Source organism: Drosophila rhopaloa, unplaced genomic scaffold (assembly GCF_018152115.1).
Source record: "Drosophila rhopaloa isolate 14029-0021.01 unplaced genomic scaffold, ASM1815211v1 contig_3, whole genome shotgun sequence".
Lineage (NCBI taxonomy): Eukaryota > Metazoa > Arthropoda > Insecta > Diptera > Drosophilidae > Drosophila > Drosophila rhopaloa.
The window spans coordinates 19,434,084-19,457,422 of NW_025335123.1; the positions used below are offsets into that span (position 1 = coordinate 19,434,084).

The 23,339-nt window shown below is 41.4% G+C and overlaps 4 protein-coding genes across 10 annotated transcripts; 2 read left to right on the plus strand and 2 right to left on the minus strand.

Annotated features, from left to right (window-relative positions):
• Window positions 1–303: 303 nt before the first annotated feature.
• LOC108049997 (troponin I) lies at window positions 304–11,911 on the plus strand. 7 transcript variants are annotated; one of them, XM_017131473.2, is made up of 9 exons: window positions 304–428; window positions 2,597–2,632; window positions 3,859–3,987; window positions 4,064–4,187; window positions 4,805–4,905; window positions 10,466–10,509; window positions 10,579–10,720; window positions 10,828–10,870; window positions 11,418–11,911. In XM_017131473.2, coding segments are annotated over exons 2-9 (600 nt in total). In that variant the 5' UTR covers window positions 304–428; window positions 2,597–2,617; the 3' UTR covers window positions 11,420–11,911. The 7 variants fall into 7 exon arrangements, with proteins under 7 accessions (XP_016986962.1, XP_016986963.1, XP_016986960.1 ...); XM_017131474.2 differs by lacking the exon at window positions 4,805–4,905 and adding an exon at window positions 6,852–6,952; XM_017131471.2 differs by lacking the exons at window positions 4,805–4,905; window positions 10,828–10,870 and adding an exon at window positions 5,377–5,477.
• Window positions 11,912–13,537: 1,626 nt separating this feature from the next.
• On the minus strand, window positions 13,538–14,905 carry LOC108049952 (transcription initiation factor TFIID subunit 8). Its single transcript, XM_017131359.2, has 4 exons — window positions 14,649–14,905; window positions 14,159–14,593; window positions 13,968–14,096; window positions 13,538–13,908 (listed from the first exon to the last, which is right to left on the minus strand). The coding sequence occupies exons 1-4, from the start codon at window positions 14,794–14,796 to the stop codon at window positions 13,634–13,636; spliced, it is 987 nt and encodes a 328-aa protein (XP_016986848.1). The 5' UTR covers window positions 14,797–14,905; the 3' UTR covers window positions 13,538–13,633.
• A 724-nt stretch (window positions 14,906–15,629) lies between these two features.
• Window positions 15,630–18,613, plus strand: LOC108050016 (multivesicular body subunit 12A). The gene is made up of 6 exons (XM_017131495.2): window positions 15,630–15,844; window positions 17,215–17,446; window positions 17,509–17,664; window positions 17,718–18,072; window positions 18,137–18,343; window positions 18,414–18,613. The coding sequence occupies exons 2-6, from the start codon at window positions 17,226–17,228 to the stop codon at window positions 18,531–18,533; spliced, it is 1,059 nt and encodes a 352-aa protein (XP_016986984.1). The 5' UTR covers window positions 15,630–15,844; window positions 17,215–17,225; the 3' UTR covers window positions 18,534–18,613.
• An 855-nt stretch (window positions 18,614–19,468) lies between these two features.
• On the minus strand, window positions 19,469–23,310 carry LOC108050017. The gene is given in 7 exon segments (XM_017131496.2): window positions 19,469–19,941; window positions 19,944–19,985; window positions 19,988–20,013; window positions 20,133–20,315; window positions 20,886–20,991; window positions 21,058–22,390; window positions 22,678–23,310. Coding segments are annotated over 6 exon segments (1,704 nt in total). The 5' UTR covers window positions 22,241–22,390; window positions 22,678–23,310; the 3' UTR covers window positions 19,469–19,777.
• Between the last annotated feature and the right edge of the window lie 29 nt (window positions 23,311–23,339).

Below are 23,339 nucleotides of genomic sequence, written 5' to 3' on the forward strand. Positions count from 1 at the left end.
AAATGCTCGGCACCGGCGCCGAACACTTTTCGGTATCCATTTCGATTTTGGGGCTTTGTCAGTGTTTTGGGGGGTCTATTTTTAGACCTCACGCCCAGATACATAGCCCCGGCCCCCGAACCACTCTCGCCCCGCTCTCTCCCTCTCCCTCTCGCGCTGTCGCCGTCTCGCTCTCGCACGTACGCGAAGGACGGTGGGCAGGTGGGCGGTTGGCCGTCGGCTGTCGGAACGGAACGATCCGATACCGAAACGATAAACGACGGACGATGAACGATCCGTATCTGTATCCGTTGGTTGGCTGGCCGCTAGAATATAGTCTGCCGTGGATCGTCGGACCGTTCAGTCTTTTTGTGTCGTTCAGTATCATCCGATTCGTGTGATCGACAGCACAGCCGAATTTTTTTTCTTTTTTTTCTAATTCCTTGAAGGTGAGTGCTTGAAGCGGAGCAACATCCACAAATGACAAAAAAGAAAAGGAGAAAACATCATCGACAACAAATAACAATGAAAGATCAACAGAAAAGGAAAAAAAAACGCAAAACTTCAAAATGCAAAATGCAAAGAAAAACAAATGTGCCTCAATCCTTTCTGATACGTTGTATATGTCCACATATACCTGGACCTGACCAAAATCGTGTGTGTTTCCCAGAGGAGGATTCTACCTTTTTTTTTTCACCAACTATTTTTTTGATATTTTTTTCAAGTGATACACAAGTTAACAAGTGTTTACAAGACAATTCAACGAACAACATTTGCAAACATTATTTTGACTTCATTTTTTTGAACAATTTTTTTTTCTTCTATTGGCTTGCCAATTATGTAAGAAGTTGCAGTGTGTGTGTGTGTGTGCGTGTGTGCGTGTGTGTGCGTGCTGAAAGCTAAAAATGTATTCCACAGATACAAGATACATTTCGAAAAAGCTGAAATACTGAGAAAGTGCCTGAAAATAGAACGAAGCGAGAATACGAAATCCTAAGAGAGAAAAACAATACACACACATGCAAAACACACTCACACACACACTCACAGACAAACACACAGAGAAAAAGACGCACACATCGTCTATATAAAAATATATCTGGATAAATACTCTCCGCACTTTTGGATTATTATTCGATTTGAATTTCGCTGTTCCAATTTCATTTTTTTTCCGTGAACACATAAACAAATTGAACGGCGAATCATAAATAGCTGCCATATTTCTCGCATCCGAAATTCGTGTATCTATCAACAGGTTTATTTTTAAAACAGACAGATACTAGATACAATAGAAGCCGTCTCATTCGCTCTTACTCTGAGATCTATGCTAAATGGAGACTGAGACTTCAGCAATGCTTAAATTTGTTCTGCATTTTCCTCAGTGTGTGTGTGCATATCCGAAGGTCGTCATTGTCAGAACATTTTCACGCCTTACCTTCGCAAAGGTGCGCAAAGACAAGTCGAATTCTTGGGGCTAAATATACGCCTAGGCCCCTAGCTTTTCGTTCTATTAAGCCATATGGTTCTGGCATTTTGGTTTCATCATTAAAGAGGCAAATTATTGTTTCCTTAAAAAGATAAAAGTTCACCAAGGTTTTTAACCTATTAAAAAAATATTAAGGACTTCTAATAGAACCGTTCCATATCAATAATACAATATTGTTAAAAGATTACTTTTATTAACTAGCAGAATCTTCACAGGAATATACTGCATATTTATTTTCCAATAAAAGCACCTAATTAGGAGTTAAATCTCTAATTCAATTCAGCTACGAGTGGATATTCACAGGCTTTTATCCCTTTATTATTTTATATTTTCCTTGACTTGTTCAACCACCTATAAGAAGGATTAGTCAACAATCATAACATAATAATATGGCTTATAGTAATGTCATCAAAATATACATTTGCTTAAAAGCCTTTCAAATGTTTTATACTCAAAACTTGCATATAAAAACATGCATAAATGAGTTCATTAATCAGATTGAATATGCAAATGTTCAAGTTATACCTTTTAAATGGTGGATGCTTAAAGTCCATATTGTAGGAAACTTTCCATTAACAAGATCAGCTGGCTGAGATTGGTTGGTTAAGAGGATTTGCCTAGCTTTCTTTACTCGGCTTCTTAGCACTCACTTGAAATCGGATATCGAAGAGAGAAACTGAAAAGATCTAGCAATACAGTGGTCTTTTTCTGGCAGGCAGACGCCCACGCCAAAGTAAATGTGCGAAAGAAAAGCAATCGAAGAGAGAGAGAGAGAGCGAGCGAGATGCTGGGGTTGCCCCCCATATACGGCATGGCCCAATGCTGCGTATACGTAATATGCGGCATATGTTAGAATCATTGCGCATACGCACTGTGGGCCTCGGTGAGATCGTAGGCGTGTGTGAATGAGAAAAAGAGAGAGAGAGAGAGAGAGAGCGACTGATTTATGGAACAAATATATATAAACACACACATATACACATATATCGGCGTCTATACCTATAGCCGTGTATATATAGGACAATCGGAATGATGTCACCGAACATTTCCATTCACTATTCACCATTCACCACATTCACCTCCAGTTCCAGTTCCTTGAGTTCACCTCTCGATTTTTTTTCCCTTTTGCAGTAACCAAAAACACAAATCAAAATGGCTGATGATGAGGTGAGGTGAGTATCGTTATTGAAACGCTCTCCAATCGCTTTGACCTATGGTGGATTAACCTTTGACCTTCTTCGGCAGTTAACTATTTTTGGGTATTGATTGCACGCACTGGCACTGGAAATGGATGAGATTTGGACGGGACTACCCCTGACTGGATGTGGCTAAAGGTAAGCAGAGTTCCCAATAGATCCCAGAGCTGCTACTGCCCCTCACTTTGAGCAACCAAGCAACCCAAGCCAAAATGCCTTTCTCTTGCTTTCACAGGATCGCAGCTGTTCGCGCCCCCCCTTTGAGTCCCAGCCATTTCTTCCTTTCGATTAAGGAGCACAGATAATGATAACTGTCAAGTCTAAATCAAAAAGCTATGTCTGTTATCGTTAGTGTGTGTCTATGTCTCTGTGCTTTTCGCTGTCCCTCATTGTTTTCAGTTGGTTTTGGGCTTGGAGAAAGTTGTAATCTTTAAAACGAATCAAGAGTTTCACCTGCTTAATTTTTTGTTTAACGAAGAATATAGAATAACTTTTTAAATCAAAATGAAAGAAGAACGATGTCCAAAATTGTTGATGATACAAATTACCTAATGGATAACCATTTTTATTTCTCGAGTATCTAATTAAAATTTGTTGCTTTCCGTTCATAAATTGGTTCTTAAATACTTTTGAATATGTTATTTGTCAGAAGAGTAAAATCTTCCGAGTATTTGTTTGAATTCTTTACCTTTTTTTAAATTAATAATGGATAGTCCAATCCTTAAGGATAATCCAAGTACATCTTTTGAAATATTTGAAACTCTGGCTATTTTCTCCAGGGCAGACCACCATTTCTGTCTCTATGAACCCCACTTAATTGTAAATTCTTTGCTTTGATTTCAGAAAAGGCAGCAGCTCCGGCCGCGGCTCCGGCAGCGGCAGCGGCGGCCAAACCGGCGGCTGCTGCACCAGCGGCAGCGGCGGCCAAGCCGGGAGCGGCCCCGGCGGCCAATGGCAAAGCGGCAGCCGCCGCGCCAGCAGCCCCCGCCGGTCCGCCCAAGGACCCCAACGACCCCAAAGTGAAGGCCGAGGAGGTACACTTGTGTACGTGTGTGCCCGTTCAACTCCAAGTCCACGTCAACGTTCACGTCCAAGTTCTGTGCTGTGCTGTGCCATGTTCGACCATATAGTGTTATGTCCGATTTTGGATTTGTGGCTTGACCATGCTGATTCGCGGATTGTGTCTTTGATTTGCAGGCTAAGAAGGCTAAACAGGCTGAGATCGAGCGCAAGCGTGCTGAGGTGCGCAAGCGCATGGAGGAAGCCTCCAAGGCCAAGAAGGCCAAGAAGGGTTTCATGACCCCAGAGAGGAAGAAGAAACTCAGGGTAAGTTTCGGGGCTATTGGCTGTTCCTGTGCACCCGGATCACCTGCTAACACCGATACCAATACTCCATCCACAGTTGCTGCTGCGTAAGAAAGCCGCTGAGGAGCTGAAGAAGGAACAGGAACGCAAAGCGGCTGAACGTAGACGTATCATCGAAGAACGTTGCGGCAGTCCCAGAAATCTCAGCGATGCTAGCGAAGGTGAGTAGCCTCGGTCCTCGAATCGAGTGGTGAAGATCCCGGGACGAGGTGCGTGGAAGTTCCGATCCTCGTGGCTTCCTTGCACCTTCAACGGGCACAGGCATACAAAATTAATAAACTTATAATGGAGATAAATGAAATCAACCAGTAAACCAGGCTGGCGGATCATATATCCGCTTTGTCGAGAAGCATAAAACGAAATCGATAACTAAAAGTTGAACAATTGTCATCAATCGCATACATACATTCCAAAACATTCCAACACCAATACACCCACACCAACACGGAGACACAGTGCATAAACACCACACACACCCACACCCACACATACATGCATACATCGCAGGATAACCAATAACCGATAACCGATTACCTTCGACCTCCCAAATCGGATCACGACGTCGCAGAGGAACCATTGTCCAATAACCATAGCCTGAAAAGGAACCACTTTGTGCAACATGTATCTAAATGTGTCTCTATCTCTATCTCTCTTTTGCCGCCCCCCATGTCCGTTTTAAATCCAATCGATCCACACACACACCCCACTCCACAACTCCAACACAACCAACACCCCATACCAACTCCGAACCACTCCGAAAAAAACCCTTTGTGAACAGACACACTCAAATCTCTGCTCAAGCAACACTATGACAGGATTAATAAATTGGAGGACCAGAAATATGATCTTGAGTATGTTGTTAAACGCAAGGATGTTGAGGTACACGAACACCACCAACTTTATATACGCCACCTAAATACGCCTAAGTCTATCCTCGATCAAAATCAAAAGTTAACAACTACGCTTAACAACTACAATATAAACACCTTCTGTCAGCTGTCTCTTTCTATATATCTAAAATACTATCTCACTCTCAATCTGTTTACTGTATAATACATTCTCTTATATATGTTCGTGAAAAGTGTTATTTGCCCAGGCACTAAAAACTGTACAGAAACTCCATAGCTCTATGGCTCTATAGCTCCGTGTACTCACCCAATTAATGTAGGTCTCTTTCTATATGTACCTCCAGTGAGGATGATGTGTTCTGTTTACCCATGGAAGTATAGGTGTCATATCTCGTGTAGATTAGTTTCACAAAAACACACTCACCCAAACCCATACAAAAAAACACACACTTAAACACCTATACAGATCGAACCGTTTTGATAACCACACTTCGTTCCCCAGATACTCTTCAGGGTGTTTGTAAGGACTATCAAAATAAGATACTGAAACTGGAGTCTGAAAAATACGATCTCGAGTACGAGGTAGCCAGAAAGGATTATGAGGCAAGCAGCTCCGGTTTCCAATAGTTTCAATCTTTCGCAGATCGTAGAACTTGTCGATAACTCAATATTTATATAGACTTACTTCACTAGCCGAGGCAGCAACACAACCAGCCCAAAAATATATGCAAATATTTCGGAGCTATATATACACCAGTGTGTGTGTCCGGCGGACAAAAAAAAAAAAAAAAACACTTTGTAGAAACCGTAGTTAACATCTTGTATTTTTTAAATATGCCTTTTCTTTTTGGGAGAGAGCTGTGCAAACAAGGCCCCCCCCTCCCCAAAGACATCGAGGTGTTTTGGGCACCCGAAAATCGTATATACCATATAGAAAGTAGAGCCCTAGTCAATGCAGCTAACACGTAACATAAGAGCCTACAGATCGGACCCAAAATATCGGGAAGATCGAAAATAACTACGCTGCCTTCACATACTAACAACCCAAGCCGAATGCAACAAATGCTGACAATACCTATTTTTTGATGTCACCGTATTTGTGCGTTTTTTTGCTTTTTGCGGCTTTAGCTATAAGCTTTTTGTGGCTACAAGTTTTTTGGCTTTTTTAATGTAGCGAAAAACACATGTACTATTTTTGTATTTTTGTGAAAGCTTCTACTAACCCACCAAAACAAAAGAATATATAAAAATGAAATGAAACGGTTAGGGGTAGGGAAGTGCAGCTTACTCCTAGAGTGACCAGAGCTCAGGCCAACCACGTACAGTCATCCCAGAAAGTACAGTCACGCACAAAGAAAACAACAGAAGACACTGACACTTTTACAGACACTTCATGATGCACCAAGAAACGAATACACAACACTGTCTTACATTTAGAACATTTGTAGGTGATAAAGACCGAGTTCAATCTATAACTTTATATTAATCAAATCTTAATCTAATCCTTCTTTTTCTCGAAAACGCGCCAACCAATCAATCAAACAAACCAAAAACGAACAAACAAACTCAAATCAAAACAAACAATTTACTGCGTCTTTGTCGTCGTCTCTATCTTCTTCTCTCTCTCTCTGTCTCTCTTGCTATCTTCTTTTGACAATATCTATCTTTGTATCTTAACCTATATCTGTCACTGTCTCTTCTTCCATGTCATTCCTTTTCTCTTTCCCAATATTTGTCTTTATATCTGTCTTCCCAAATCTTTCACTCTATATCTTATCTCTATTCTTGGATCCGTAACCCCCACACACACATACAAAACAACAAACAAACACCAATACCAACACACCCACAACGAACACACTCGTAAACACCAATACAAAACGAACTTTGTCGTTACGTCTTCTCAAAAACGTCGAACGTTTACCGTTTCGTAACCGCTACTGTTACCGCTACCGTTACCGTTACCGTTTACCGCAGCCGAACTGCAAACAATATGCAAACAATATTGGCAACGCGTTTACGAATTGGAGGGCGATAAGTTTGATTTAGAACACGTGCAGAAAGTCAAGGCCCAAGAGGTAAATTCCCCAAAGATTTACAAAGTTTTGCCATGCACCCAAAAAAAAAACAAAAAAAATGAATACAAAAAAAAAAGAAACCAAAATCGAATGTTTTTTTCTTACTTTCTTATCAAGCCAAAAAAAAAAAAGATATTTACATATATATAAATCGATTATTAATCATAACTCTACTTTACAATTATGCCCTTGATTTAATTACTTGATTTCATTTCTAAATATTTCCTAATCATATTTTTAGTTTTTTACTGCGATACTTCTGTTCGTTTACCTAATTTTGATATTGTTTTAACTGCGCTAAACTACAGAACAAAAACAAAATCAGAGAGATTTTCTCGCATCGGCGCGTGCTTCAAACAGTTCGGACTTGGGCGAAATAGTTCCCGGGCCGCCCGTGTATATAGTCTATTCGTCCGGATCCGGGAACTGTCTAACCCGCCGAACCCCCCAAGCCAGGTCTTCGGTCCGCCGGAGGGGAAGCTTGTAGGAAAATCAATAAGAAACAACTTTCATTAATTGTCAAACCCGAATAATAAGTCTCAGCTAAACGTGAAGCCCATGGAATTCACGCGAACCCAATAAGCCAATAACGTAAACCGTAACGATCGCTTCCGTTCCGCTCCGATTTGTTCCGTTCCGTTCCGAAACAGAAACAGTAAAAAATCCAAGCCAAAAAAAATCGAAGAATGAAAACTCATCGAACACATAACATCTAATGAAGCTGCGAAACAACAAACGATAAGATATCGATAACCATTATTGCGATAAACCAAAAGAAAACTCTATAAACAGTAATTCCAATCATAACTACTTTTAGTCATACCTAGATTTAGAACTTTACCAAACGTCGATCGTCGATTAAAAGTTTAAGCCAAAACCAAATCCCGAAAAATAAAATATTTTTGCAGGCGAATTGCAAGAGATTTGCGAAGAGTATTACGAGCGTATGTATATTTGTGAAGGCCAGAAATGGGATCTGGAATACGAAGTCAGGAAAAAAGACTGGGAGGTACTGCAACAATTTCAATTTAAATTTTCAAATCGTTCTCAATCAATCAATCAATGTCAAAACTCTGAATACAAAAGAACAACCAACCAAACAAAAAAATAATAATAAAACCAACTCACCTAAGACAGAATGCAACAAAATTGTATCAAAACTAAAATCTGAATTGATTATCTAAAGTATTCATTTGAGTTCTAGTATCATGTTCGTTTCCGTTCCGTTCAGTTCCGTTGTTTCTTTCTTACTTGTTGAATGCGCATCTCAAAAATATGTCTCTTAGTTTGTATCTGTTTTACTTGACTGTTTCACAAAACAACAACCACTCGTGCTTCCCCTGCCCATATATATATACAGAAGCATATATGTGGGTGTGGGTAAGGGCACACAATCGTGACTATTTATTCGTACTACTCCCTCTGTTCGATTTCAATTTCGATTTTGAGTTTCTAATGCCGTTGTTACTCACGTTTAACTCCAAAACTCAAGACGGAAACACGAATAAGCTGAAAACGCGCGGATTGCCAACTAGACCAGACCAGACCAGTCAATCGTTATCGAATCTGTCGAGAAATCTACCCAACTACCCGACAACAATGTGTCGTTTCCAATGAGGTTATGTCCGAACGATTAGTGAGGTTAAGTCCGCTACCAAGCACACGAACAAATATGTCACATGGCACCTCCTCACTTCCTTTTTGCAAAAATATCAATTAACTGGCAATCCAAGTATGCTCATCAGTTACTACACACCCCAGACAACAAGAACAATAAACAACCAAAAAACAACAACAAGAAACAAGCAACAACAATGTAGTATTAGTAAATTGCACAGCAACAACAACAGCAAGATAACTAGTTTGTTGCACCATTTGTGAACTTTGTTTTGTGTGTGTGTTATTTCTCTTTTTTCTTAACTGTAACCAAAAAATAAATTTGTTTGTGCCGCTGTCGACGCGTTACCGCCATTACTACACAGCACCGCAGTCTGTGCGTCCGGTCCACAAACACAATTACAATTAAAAATTTAGAAGCACAAAAGCATACAAGCACACTAGCACAAAAGCACACGACCACAAGTGAAAAATAAAAAGTACAGTCACGCTCACACGAAACGCAACGCACGCAAGCACGCAACATTTTGCATGCAGCACATGAAAAAAAAACAAATAAAAAATTACACCGTAAAGACCGACAAGCAGCAGCCAACCTATCCCGATCAGCCACGCCCTCTACTGTCCACCGCCCACCAAGCCACCGCACTTCATTGTAAATAATGTTTGTGTAAATATTTCCCATTGCCGCTCACACTCTGTCTATCTCTGTCTCTCTATCTATCTCTGTCTTTCTGTCACTTTTTTTCTGTGTTTCTATTACTCTCTGTCCGCGAAAAGCCACAAAAAAAGAAAAGAAAAGCAAAGCAAAGCTAAGAAGAACTGAGTTCCAAATTGAAAAGCATAAAAGCCAAGCGTCGATTACTTCTCGATTGAATCACTTAATGCTAGTCCACTAAACGTGAAATACCGATTACCGATACCGATACCGTTTACCGTTACACGAACCCGCAAAAATGCCAAATGAAACGCGCAGCCGAACAAACAAATCAAAAGAAAGAGAAACAAGAAAGCAAAGCAAAGCAGGAAAAGCAACACAAAACAAAATAACGAAGGGAGCAAGCAGAGGAAAAGGAGGCTGTTATTAGCGATCCGATAACGATTACGATAACGATATATAAGAATACCGTTAAGCAGTACCTCAGCCCAGTCGCCCTATTGGGTTTATGTTTCAGTTTCAGTCGTTTCAGTTTCAGTTCCATTTCCATTGCAGTTGCAGTCAGGCCAACGTCGCTCGTTCCGTCACACTCACTCCGAATCCGACTATCTATATCTCTATCTCTTTCACTTGATCACTCTGACTATCTGTCTCTGTCTAGTGTATATATGTATAAACGAACAATACTCTCTATAAAACTACAAATAAAGCATTAAAGCAAAAGCAATCGACATTTGGATGTTATGCTGTTCAATCAACAAGAGGCGCGAGCTGAATATAAATATAAAAGCGCCAATCTTTTGAACCACCATTCCGCAACCACCAATATCCTCGTCTCGCTCCCACTAGGCAGTTTAGATCGCAGAGAACTTGGCTCGTATGGCTCGTCCGCTCGCTCGCTTACTCGCTCTATCGCACTCACTCACCCACGCACGCAAGCACGCCCTAGTATTAGCTCCTAGAACTTAGCATTACGACTTAATGGTAGTGCCAATGGTAGAGTATGCTCTATATGTCTGCAACCCATGTTTCCTGTTTCCTTTGCATGCCTAGTCTATAAAAAACCTTCCATCGAAAAGAAAGAACTTCTTCTTGAAGCATTTTGATTTTGATAGTTGCCCGCCAGTAGCTGTAGCTTTATGTGTCGATAGACCGTTTGACAATAGTCGATGAACTCGTTCTAATCGCGTAACTTCTCTCTTCCCAACTCTCTCTTAATCTCTGACGTGTAACCACAGATCAACGATCTCAATGCCCAAGTTAACGATCTTCGCGGCAAGTTGTAAGTACAATCGAAATAATCGATCGAAATTCGATTATAAATCGACTGTTTCCTTTTTGCTACCTATAGCGTCAAGCCAGCCCTGAAGAAGGTCTCCAAATACGAAAACAAATTCGCCAAGCTGCAGAAGAAGGCCGCTGAGTTCAACTTCCGCAACCAGCTCAAGGTGGTGAAGAAGAAGGAGTTCACGCTGGAGGAGGAGGAGAAGGAGGTAAATGGGGGACTTCTGGGCGGGAATCTATAATTTATAATCTCTTCTCGACGATGATCAAAACATTACACCGATCTTTATATCTCTATCTTTTCTGTGACGTTTAGAAAAAGATAAAAGATGCCGCTGTGCTAAAACAAGCCAAAAAGTGTAAGAACCTGAGTGTGTGCGTGTGACCCAGAATCCTTCTGTTTGTATTGAGCACCTAAGTGCACCCGCTCTATATCTTTCTCTCTATATCTTTTGTCGCACACTGATCTGTCTTTGTCTTTCTACGATTGGTAGCTGTCTTTAGTCAGTAGTTATAGTCCAACACTTTCTCTCTAAATCACACACAAAAAAGAAAAAATACCATAGATTTACTCGATGTGTTACGAGGTCAATTTGATCTTTCTTTTATAAAAGAAATATCACTCATCCAATATTGAAATTAATCTTGAGAGGATAATGATCTCTATTTAAAATTTGTTGATCGAAGGATCAATGCAGATCAAATTGACCCTCAAACCATATTACTTTCTTTCGGAGCACACACAAGTCACTTGTACATGTAGATCACAATGTAGTTTTTAGTGTCGGCACCGAGCATCCAGATGTTGTATGTGGCCATTCGCTATGATTATCCAACTAATGCCGATTCATTTTCTCCTCTATTCCGTCATGACATCCACCTCCGATCCCGATTCCGGATGAGCAGAAGAAACCCGACTGGTCCAAGGGCAAGCCCGGAGATGCCAAGGTGAAGGAGGAGGTTGAGGCCGAAGCTTAAGTGTCCACACGTCCACTAGTGTCCACTGACCCGTGACTCCCGCCCTAAACAATAATTGAAATTATTTACAACAATTATCTGAAGCAATACAATTTATATAAATCTATTAATATATATATCTACAAAAATATATATGCATGTATATATCTCGCCATATATATGTGTCCACAATGGATTTGATCAGAAATGAAGTCAATAAACAACAACAGCAACAACTTAAACAACTCAAAATCAAACTCAGACTCAAACTCAAACTCAACTGCTACAAATAATTCAGATCAACGATTCAAAACAACAACCAAACATCTGAACATCTTGATGAATTATTGATTATATTTCATTATTTACAAATTATATTTTTTAATGTAAATTAAATTAAATTACAAAAAAAAAAGAAACAACAGACAGAGTCTCGCACATTATTTCTATCTCTCTATAATTTAATTTTCTTCGGCACCTCAGATCATAATTTGCACACGAACATTCACACGGGGAGGGATTACAGCTTAGTCGATACTTTTTGGAGGTAAATAGTTTCCAAAAAGAATAGAGACGAATTTAAGACATATGTAGGCTTTTATAAAATGAGTATAAGCCGAAGGAATCGCAAACTCATGTAATATTTTCATATTCCACAGTGGACATATTGACACTCACATTTTTTTGCAATTATAAATTTGCATATTATGGTATTCTTTGCAATTTATCATTTGGCAGCAGCATGTGTGACAATATTATTAATTTCGCATCATTGAATTTATAAAAGTTCGCAGCACCTTCCGTTCGACTGACTACGATTCTAATTACCCACACCAAAGTATTTGTGGAAAATATAATCAGGATAAACGCTTTAACGTCGACTACAAGATACCCAGCTTGGATAATATTTTGCCTACTTAAGCGGATAGAAGAAAATGTTTTTAACGAAATAAACTCGGTCTTCCTACTTATTTTAAATTAATTAGGACATAAATAAATAGGTGCCAGCCTAATGTGAAACAAATCTGTAATCTGAATCTAAATATTTCCTGAGATTCTGAGCTTATAAGGTAAGAGTATATATTTCAAAATACTCTTCTTCTCTTATTTCAACCAGGCATTGAGGGGCTGGCCTTCAATCGATTGAAATATCACTAAAATCCCAGCCAGTAAATATACCCTAAATATAATCGAATACTGATTTTAAAATCCCTCCGTATTAGCGTACTTTGGGACGTGTCAAATATAGTGCACAATCTCGCCATAATCAAATCATAAGGCCGCGCTTACGGTGTAATTTAATTACAAATATTTCACATTAAATTATTACCAATGACTGAATCCATTCTGTCCCCAGCTTCTCATATTGACCGGGCTATAATAATTGGGCTTATTTACAACAAATTCTGGGGACTGGAGGAGCATATTATTGCACATGAATATAATTCGATTTAATGTAAAATATTAAATGCACCATGCGTTGAAACTAATACGGTTGGACAACAATATTTTCGCATCTCATAATTGGCTTGTGCTCGTAGCCTTGTTTAATTCAAAGGTGAGAACTTTGACACGCCATTAAATTGGATTTTATAAAATTAGTCACTCCCAATTGATACTGATATGATTGGGCAATACTTTTGCATTTTACAATTGAATGGTTTTAATAAGTGGGAGGTTTAACAATGTTGAATCACGACCAATAAAACACAAAATAACTAGCTAAAAAGGCAAGGAAAAAGAATAAGAAGTAGATCTACCTTAAGAGGGAGCTACTATTATTTATCCATTTCCGTTTAATTGACTACAAGCTAAGTCTCGCACCTCGGTTGTTATCAATGTTTTATACCAACGTCCATTTAAATGGTTTAAGAATACACTAAACCAATTTCAAATAAACTATTTGAAGAACTTTTAAATTTGTAATGAGTATTTTAAAATAATTTTATTTTAAAAAGTAAATAATTTTATTTTAAAATTTAAAAATAGCTCTACCAATAAGAACTGTTAATTCATAATAATGCCCCTTGGATGCTCAAACCCTGTAATGTCCAAAATAAAACTCCAGATTGACTTGAAAACTCACCTCAACGGTCAGTTTGTAACTTAGAATTTATATAAAACCGGAGTGTATAAATTGTCTATCAATATTTAAAACCGCACACTTAAATGCTACTTTTGGTTATCTCTAGGGTGGAGGGCGTGGGTATCGTTGGTGCTGTGGTTGCCAGACTGCGGCTGGGCATAATTCCTGGTGTCGGGCCAGTCTTGGAGCGCTTCGGCAGGGTAGCGGCACGTAAATAAGGATTATCTATGTTTGGGTTCTCCAAAATAGCCTTGTTAGTGGTGGAATTGGGCTTGATCTCCAGCTCGGGCTTCTCCTCCTTGGACTTGTCGCCATCCATCTCCTCGTTCTCGCTGTCACCCTCTTCGCCGTCCTCTAAAAAATGAAGGAAGTGTTTAAAGTAGGCGGAGTTGGTGTATAAAGGAGAAACGCACCTTTGCTGGGGACATCTTCTGTGCGATTGGCCACCAAATAGTGATACTCCAGCTCCTCGAAGTCAAACACCTGATCCGTGGGGTTCAAGGCAGCTGCATACGGAGGAAAGGCAGCCTTGCAGGCAATTACTGGAAGGAAAAGTAAAACAAAATTAATTACGAGAAAATGGGATACTTTTGATGACTCTTACAGGGAAACATGTTATCTTCGGTGGGGAAGAGGTTGTTCGTCTCTGTAGTCTTGCAGAGGAACTTAGTGAGTGCCTTTTCGATGTCCCGCTTCTGGCAGGCGGCCTTCTCCCTTATGGCCTCGTACTCCGTAACCGGCTGCTTATGCGTGGGGGTCCGTATGTAGGCGTGCGGATCGGGCATGGCCGGGAAATAGCTGGGCACATAGTGGGGATGCGAGGACTTGCTGCCCGCCTGGAGCAGGCTCAGTTGACGCTGTTGCGTCTGCTGCGGCGGCAGGGGAATGCCCACATGCGTTTCCTTGCGCATATACGGATCAAGACTGGCGATCGTGATGCCCATGTTGATCAGGGCCAGGCTGACATCGCCCACGGTGGGCATTGTGCGTCCGCTCAGTTCGCAGTAGTTGTGCGCGGAATTCCCAATCTCGCCGATCACTGCAAGGGGTGTAAATCAGTAATGGGTTATTCCTAATCCCCAATTTCTACTCACGGGCCTGCAGCATCTGGGTGAGCGTCTCCAGACACTGGTTACTCGCCTGGCCAGCGCCCTTGTCCACCAGCAACTGGGACACCGCCTTGTTCAGCAGTCGCCGATACGCATCCACATTGGGCACCGTCACCGCCTCCACTTTCTCCATAAGATCAGTCTTTGTCCGGTTTGTTTATGCTAAGAAATAAAAAAACAACCAAAATTGTACTTTCGCCACTCGAGCGGTTAGAGATGCTTGCATTCTAGGAACTATCGATGACTACGAGTATGTTCGATAGCATATAACCCACTACTCTAGAATCTCCAATGCAAGTGCACACTTATAAGCGACATTTTAGTGGTAAAAGGTGGCGGGCTATCTCTGTTTTTATTTTTTACTAAAAATATTCTTTTAAGCATTTTAATAATTTGGTTTAATAATTGAAGATTGCAAAATCATCCAACTTTTCGCGGATAAATAATTTATTAATAATTGTATCTTATACCAAATATGAAGAATCCCCTTCAAGTTTTCTTAAGGATTAGAAGGTCAAGGTTCTTAGCTTAAGGTTCGGATTCTGAACTGAAAATCTTTATTTTTATTAAAAGTAAATTTCTGTATTGCTCAAAAATATCTAGGTTAAATGGTTATTAATTTCCAAGGCTTAAGAAATAAAAAACTTTATAAACATTCCTTTTGTGATTTTAAAGTCGGAAAAAAACAACCAATTAAAATTCAATTTAAGAAGTGTCTCTGTGTCATTAAATTAATAATTCGTTGTGCTATAAAAGTAAGTTTACTGATAAGATTTCTGAAATTCTTCTAGAAGAATTAATTTATAAGTTTTTGCTGCTTGAATAAGTTGACTGATAAGAATCCAGAAAAATTTTACGAAAAGATTTTACTCGATTTTTGATGGCAATATAAAGAGCAATCATCGATAGTCGCGGGAAACAATCGATGATTAGAAAAATAGTGGCTCATCTCAAATAAATCAGTGTATTTTTTTTTGTTGTTTGCCAAACAATAGAAGACGGCGTACTCTGAAATCGGGGGACCGGATCGTTAATTGTTTTATTAAATGCTGCTAGAGTTATCGACACGGCGGAGCAGAGCGGATCCTAAACGTTGAGTGATCTCTGGGCAACCTGGAGTCATAGGTGCCCGCGGACTCGTATTCTGAACCCGAATCGCTCCATCGGGAATTATTAATTGTGTACGTATAGAGTGAGTGTGTGGTTGGATGCTGTGTTGGTTGACTAATGTTTTTTTGGGGAATCGGGAGGGGAGCCTCTCTATTTCTTGGCAATTTGCACTTATAATTGGAATCGTGTGCGAGGTGTTTTCGGACGGTTTCTCTATGGTTTCTATTTTTAAGCCAAGTGTGCTCCACTTTGGTTATCAGCCGGAGTTTCCCCACATCCCCAGACATATATACACCAACCACTCGTAATCCCCCTTTCTTTGTCTGCGCGCCAAAGTATTTTTCTTTCGAAACCTTAGAAAGTATGTGTACAGGAAAAAAACAAGATCTTAAATAATGATCGATGGGATATTAGGCTGCTTAAAATAAGAATCAGGCAAGAAACTTATATTGAAAACCAATATTATAAATTTTCTTTATATCTTATTGAAAAGACAGTAACGAATTTAACACCAGACATTGTAGGGTGCAATTATTTAATATCTTCTCAAAACTTATTCGAACTTGATAACATATAACTAGTATAAAATATATACTTTACAAATTTGATAACAATGATTTCTTAAAAGAATCTAATAGGACTATATTTTTTAATAAATTGTTTCGAACTCTCTGCTAACGAATAACCAACTATCATAAAAACCAACCCCTTTTCTTACAGTGCTGTTGATATTGGTACTTTATTTGTTTTGTATATGGTTATTCTTTGTCTGGTTTCTGTTTTGATTTCTTGTAAACGGGGTTTTATTTAATTTTGCATTTGGTTTTTGCAGTTTTTGGGTGACTCAGTGTTGCCGGCCGTCACCTTACTCAGTCTATCTTATCGGTAATTAAATATAGAACTAATTGACAATCCGGAAAACAAAAAAAAAAAAAGAGAGACATCTCCACTATCGGATTGTAAAGTGCGCACTCGATCGGGCAGCCGTTTGTTTATTTTATTACCCCTGACCCCGCCTCAGCTCTTTGCATATGTGAGTGGTTAAAGAGAAACTCGGACCTGGCCCTGGTGAAGCGACCTACAAAAGAATGCCATGCAAAAAACCCAGCAGCAAGATCATGAATCACTTGCGTGGGGCGGGAAAAAGCACCACCAGATCGCCAGTGCGATCAGAGGTGGGGGTATCACAGTATAAGTACCGGTATTAAGGTGCCTGAGTAATAATTTCCAGATATTCTTACTTGATCATGAAATGTTTGATAATTATTTCCGAATTCCGGATTATTAAACGGATTAGGAGAATATACAATATTTGTATTTTTTACAAACACATAAATATTATCTCACCCATCACTACCTTCGACCTATAAATCAAATCCAAATTTGGTTATTTTTTATCACCGGCTAACGAATTGTTTTCTCTGCTAAATTTATTTTTTAGGAAACTAAGCAATGAACAAGGTGGGCAAGCATATCCAAAGTGGCATCTCGGGGCTGGGCAGCGGCGGATCACCCAACGCGGCACTGTCCACGGCAGCTCTACTGGGATCCCCGCTGGAGGCAGCCAATGGAGCAGGGTCAGCCAATACCACGAATGTGTTCAATTCCATCATGAGCTTCCTGCCAGACAATCGGCCCATCACATCGCTGCACATTGTCGAGGACTTCGAGCGGTTAGTAGGGAGTTTGCCATCCGAAAGTGATTGATCCATATTAAAGATACTTATTTTATCAGCTGCCCGAAGAACTTTAGTGCCATACACCGCACCTATGATCAGGATTCGGATGCGGATCTGTGGCGCGACTACAGCCTGTTTGGGCGCCAGAACACACGCTATCTATGTCTGTCCAAGTCCGAAGGCCTACCGGAATACGTGGTGGAGACACTGCAGTAAGTTTAACTATTTGTACCTCATATCCCCTGGATTACCCATTGATTTGCAGAGTCATTGCGGACAAGACGGCGCCGCCCAAGGAATTCTCACAGGTCTCCCGCACGGCCGACAGTGACCAGAAGGCCTGGCGCAAGCGGCAGATCATCTACAAGCTGTCTAAGCGGGGCACAGTGACCCAGGCGGTCACCGACATCATACTTTGCTCCAAGCTAAAAGCGGCACCTGATGGCTTTAAGCTGGCCGGCGATATCAACGGAGTGCTCATCTGCTACAAGACCAGTGCGATTCCAGTGCGCCAGCCGCCACCAGTGCCGGGAGTAGGAGTTTCAGCTGCTGCTACTTGCGAGGTGGAGCAGGCCCTAAACCGCCTAAACCTTCAAGGGCAGCGCAACTCACGGGGACCAGTAAGTGTTTCCGTGTCTTGAACCCATCGTTATCTAACTAATATATACCCATTCTGCCAAGCAGCTGCCACAACCACCGACTGAACAGCATGACTATGAAGAGATCCAAGCCAACTATCAAATTAACTCGCCACAACGACCGGCGCCGCCTCGTCCGGCGGGAGGACGTGGTACTTACGGCGGCACCGGCACCCTGGGAACCTACACCGAACTGGAGGGAGTGCCATTCGTCATGGACATTAGGCTGCAACGCAATCAAGCTGTAACTGATGTGAGTGATGCATTACAAAAATTCCACCATCTCGCTCTAATTCGATATTTGTATATATATATTTATATAGATACCCACATTGCCAGAAATCTCTACACTGCTTAAGTCTCTGGATTATGACTTTCAATTGGAACGTCAGATCTTGTGCACTATGAAGTCATCGGCGTCGAAGAACCCGTTCTTCAAGTAAGAAGATTGCAAAACTTTATTCGGGAACGTCACAAATTGAGCGTTGAGCAATATTATACAACAAAGCAAAAGAACCGTAAATGAGTGTACTTTATATTTAGTTTAGCATAAGCTTGAACAGATCTGATGCGCATGTGGTAGCTGCCATGGTAAACCCAGTAGTTATTCAGTTAAATTCAGTTCTGAGGACCCTGTCCCCTTAGAGTAAAATGTGTGTAATATTCCTGTGCCTTCGATATGTATCTAATTTTCATGATTGCCAAAGCAGTCATAGACCTCAGTTTTTTAAAGTCCCTCATTGGAAACCAACTTAAGCAGAATCCTACCTATTTACATCATAGAAATCATTCATATACATGCATCGATTAACCCCGAATTGTGATCAGAAGAACAGGCGAAATGTTTTGTCATTATTTTAGAAGCGCTAAATCGGATGGCTTTACGTGTATACAACACATACAATTATGTAATTTGAAAGGCCCACGCATAAGATAAACACCTACCACATATGTCTAAAAATATAATGTTAATGTTGAAAGAAGTCTAGAAAGCTGATTGCTAATAACAAACTTAATATAAACCTAGAACATACAAGCATACATCTGATATATATATATATACGTTTATAGGCCACTTAGCACTTAAAACCAGTTGGTTTTTAAAAAAATATATCTATTACATATTAGCTCTAGTGACGATTAGACTGTATTGCAAAATCATAGATTCTTCCCAACTGCCTCTGCCCCAGTCACCCCACATTCCCCCCTCCTAATCGCCTCCTAAAAAACACAAGCCCCACCATGTTATAGAGCAGTTCAAATACAAAAAAATATATACATATATGTAATACCGTGAAAATCCATTACCATTGTCTTTTAATGATTCAGCGAACTAAGGGTTTTGGGAAAAACGTAGCTCGGGTCTTTTCGAAATCTCGGAAGATTATAAAAGCATTAGTCATTTTGTTTATTACTCAAATGAAAAATGTGAAAACAGCACTAATAAAATATTTTATTTTTTATTCTATGAAGGATAAAACCTTAAAGTTGATTAAACATAAATAAAAAAGTTATGATATAAAAAAATCAATATAATATTTGTGGCCGTAGTAGTTGCTTGTGTCCCTGTATGTGGGTTAGTAAGCTTAAGCCTAAAGTCATTCAATATGTACAGTGCTCTCTCTGGCATAAAGGATCAAAGGACTGAGGTCCTATGGATCCCGGGGGTCCATTTCATCGGGTCAGATCAGAACAGATTGTGGAAGAGGAGGTCCGGTTGCGACAGAGTCTTCTTCAGGTTGCGCATGCTCAGACGACGCTGGCGGCGATCGGCGGTGCATCTGTAGACGACGGGATCGTTGGGAATAGGGATTCGGGTAGCAGGTACAGAGGGTGTTGGGTTCAGGTTCAGGATTTCGTGTGGTTAGCAATACGTTCGAGACAACGGCACAGGGATGAGCGGTTTGGATGAGGCGTACATAAGCAGCTAGGATTCGGGTTTGGGAAACAGTAGCGGGCGGCCGGAAACCAATGCACCTTCACCAGGGAGACGGGGCTGGGGCTGGGGCTCCTCCTCCTCCTCCTTTATGGGGCTCACTTACTCGAATATGCGCCCCTGGTACTCGATCATCAGCTTGACGCAGTCGGCTAAAGTTTCGCCTTCGCGCAGCAGTTTCTGGATGTCCTGCATGTGGACGCCCTGCGGCACCGTGTGGAAGATCGAGGGTGTCACCGATATGGACAGCGTCTCGGCGCTGATTTGCTGCAGTGGTACTTTAGTCAATCTGTTAATATATGTATAAATATGAATATTCAATTGAATTTATTCTTTAATATGTATTTCGCTACGATCCTAGTATTATAACCATTTCCAAAAATATTAATTAAATTTATTACTTGCATAGAAGATTAAAGTTAAGAGTGGGTTACGTGAAAGCATTTATAAAATATGATTATCTGTTCTAACTGAGAAAAAGAACTACAATTGAGTGTCACAGAGATTATACATTTTCTTTTCCTATGACTGTTTGCGAACAACTTTAATATGTTCTTAAGTCTCTTCACAAATAAAAATGGTATTTGATTTGTGTAACGAAATTAAACTTAAAGCGATGGTGATGAATTTATTACTAAAAAAATAATGACTAATTGGAAATTTATTATAAAGCCTGGGTCATGCTGAATATTTCTGAATAATTTTAATAAAAAATAAAATATGTCTGTTACTTTTCATTTGAAATATTTTAATTAAAAACCCCATTCATAAGAATGTCCATAAATTGTGGACTTAGTGGAGGAGATATTTTCCAAACTAACAGCTATTATCACTCTAAGGCAGGATGGGAACCACTCACTTATTGAAGTGCCCGAAGATATACTCCATGGTGTCGCGGTTGCTCTCCGGCAGCGAGCGTATCAGTCTTTTTAGGGTGTCCAGCTTGACGGAGAGATCGGTTAGCACTGTGGGGCGAAAAATACGAAATAGATTACACACGAATACTTTTAAAAGGGGGCTTCCGAACTTACACCACTGATTGGCCGATCCAATGAAGGTCTTGGCCTCGTTGACACTAACCAGCGGACTCTTGATTTCACGCAGGAAAAGCTTCAGCACCCCGGTCAACGTGTGTATATCCACGTCCGGCTGCTTCAGTGCGTCATAGTCATTGGCATCGATGCTGAAGCGCAGCGTTTGGATTTTGTTGTAATCGCCGCACTGCCGGTAGATGCCCTCAATGGGCTGCGTGGAGCTGCGGTACATCTTCTCGATGAGATGGCAGCAGTCCACAACGATCCGGGGCACAGTGCTATGCTGTTCGTGCTTTAGAACCATCTCCAGTTCCGTATCGAAGCAGGGCTCGTCGAAGAAGATGCGCTGTTCTCGCAGGGTCTCCACGCTGGGCCTGCTCTTAAACCAGTTGGACAGGTTCATCCAGGCCACCAGGCGTGAGGGTCGGACATTGGGACTGCCTGTGGGATGGGGATGACGCCTGCCGGATCCTCCTCCTCCTCCTCCTGCGGGGCGCTGCCTTTCCCTGTCTCTGTCCCGCTCCTGAAGCAGCTCGCCCAACTGTCGACTCATTTCGCCTACTTTCTGCTCCAACTCCTGACTGTAAGTGGTCTGGACTAGCAGGTCCTGCTCTAGCGTGTGCATACGCTGCTTGAGGTCATGCCAACGCTTCGAGCAGCTGCTGCAGCACTCCACCGCGCTGTGGCGATCCCTGACCCTGGACCTACCCACCGCCGGACTTCCGCCGGAGCTGGAGTTCGAGGAGCAGACATCCAGGCTGGTGTTGGACACCAGCACGGCCGTGTTGTTCGCATCATCCAGGAATAGGCGGGTCAGATCCCTGCTGCTGCTGCTCTTGAGCAGCGCCAGTTTGTTGGGCTTGGTCTTCAGCTCTCTCAGCAGGACGACCGCCTCGGGTCGTCCAGTTTCCTGCCTGCCTGCTTTGTCCAAGTTACTGTTGGAACCGCCATTGCCTTCCAGGCGGAACAGGGTGCCCGAGGTGACGCTGTGGCCGCGCACATAGACGTGTTGGGCCTGCGACGACGACGACGATGTCGTGGAGCGGTCGCGGAAACAATTCATCAGGGTCTTTCCGGGCTGGCGTCTCTCATGTGCCACAAGTCCCGCGGCGCCGATCACGATATGTGCCGAGTCTGGAGTGCCAGGCGTTACTGGCCGTTGATGTGTCGTCGTCTGCATGATGCTGGGATCGCTTATCGTGGTCCGCCCTTTCCTCTTCACTTCTTCTCGATTGGCTGCACTTGGGCTTATCGGAATACCCGCCAAAGGCAGAGGCAGCTGACCAGCGAAACCCTCCTTCTCCTCCTTCTTTGGTGGCAAGTGACGTCACTGTGCGGAGGGAAATAATCGTGGGTATAATTAGTTCATGACTATTGAATTTAAGTGAAGATAGCAAAGACAGAGGGCACTGGTAGTTATAAAACCCATTTGAGAGGCAAGAACCTACATTATATGACGACATATTTGCAACTTTAAAGCTATAAAAAAAGTGGGGTTTAAGTTTATAAACTAAAGAAATATTGTTTATGGCTGTTGAATGTTATAAATAACTAATATTCGACATCCTTAAGAAGAGTCGTACTCTTTAGGCAGTATATACTGTGGTAAACACCCACCTCTTCCGCTTTTTAAGTGCCTATTTCCGCCAAGTGTTGTTGGCCGAAGAAGTTGCAATAGCAAACGAAATTGCAACTCCAGCAGCAACACCTTGCACAGCGGCAACACAAGTTGACCACAAATCACTTCTTGGGCTTCTGATGATGACTTTTACTTGGCCAATCTTCCTTTTCTTTGCGATTTGAATGACGCAGTGTCAGAGGCTCGATTGCCAGTCGGTCATGAATGGTGGATAATTCGCAGGCAGCTCCAATTTCAACTGACTGACTGGGACCAGCGTTTGGAATTCTCTGGGCGCTTATCGCACGTTTAATTGTTCCCCAGTCACAGTCTCTGCCACTCCGACACCCCCGATAAGATAAGCGGGGAGCCAAACAAATGCCAAAGCATTGGGTACAAAAATAAATAAAACTAGCTGTCACAGAATTGGCGATAATGTGTGAAATGCACTGTAGGAGTTTCTATCCTCCCCATGCACATGATATATCCAACATTCATATCGCTCTGTTTACACTGCCAAATGGCAATGGCTTCTGCTCTGGTGGCTGTATACCCCGCCAGCTTGGACTTTGGCAATTTGTGGGTAACTGGAGCAAGTCAGGGCCTTGACCAACCCATAGAGATATAACTTATCGGCTGCGATGGGAAGGGCACTACCGCT

What these genes read in the sequence shown, in the direction of transcription:
- LOC108049952 (XM_017131359.2), bottom strand. Translation starts at nt 14,796, where the DNA reads ATGGAGAAAGTGGAGGCGGTGACGGTGCCCAATGTGGATGCGTATCGG. An exon ending in CACCCAGATGCTGCAGGCCC is followed by an intron (nt 14,594 to 14,648) that starts GTGAGTAGAAAT and finishes CACCCCTTGCAG; the next exon opens with TGATCGGCGAGATTGGGAAT. An exon ending in AGAAGATGTCCCCAGCAAAG is followed by an intron (nt 13,909 to 13,967) that starts GTGCGTTTCTCC and finishes TTCATTTTTTAG; the next exon opens with AGGACGGCGAAGAGGGTGAC.
- LOC108050016 (XM_017131495.2), top strand. Translation starts at nt 17,226, where the DNA reads ATGAACAAGGTGGGCAAGCATATCCAAAGTGGCATCTCGGGGCTGGGC. An exon ending in ATTGTCGAGGACTTCGAGCG is followed by an intron (nt 17,447 to 17,508) that starts GTTAGTAGGGAG and finishes TTATTTTATCAG; the next exon opens with CTGCCCGAAGAACTTTAGTG. An exon ending in TACGTGGTGGAGACACTGCA is followed by an intron (nt 17,665 to 17,717) that starts GTAAGTTTAACT and finishes ATTGATTTGCAG; the next exon opens with AGTCATTGCGGACAAGACGG.
- LOC108049997 (XM_017131471.2), top strand. An exon ending in AGAGGAAGAAGAAACTCAGG is followed by an intron (nt 3,988 to 4,063) that starts GTAAGTTTCGGG and finishes CTCCATCCACAG; the next exon opens with TTGCTGCTGCGTAAGAAAGC. An exon ending in TGGAGGAGGAGGAGAAGGAG is followed by an intron (nt 10,721 to 11,417) that starts GTAAATGGGGGA and finishes CCGGATGAGCAG; the next exon opens with AAGAAACCCGACTGGTCCAA.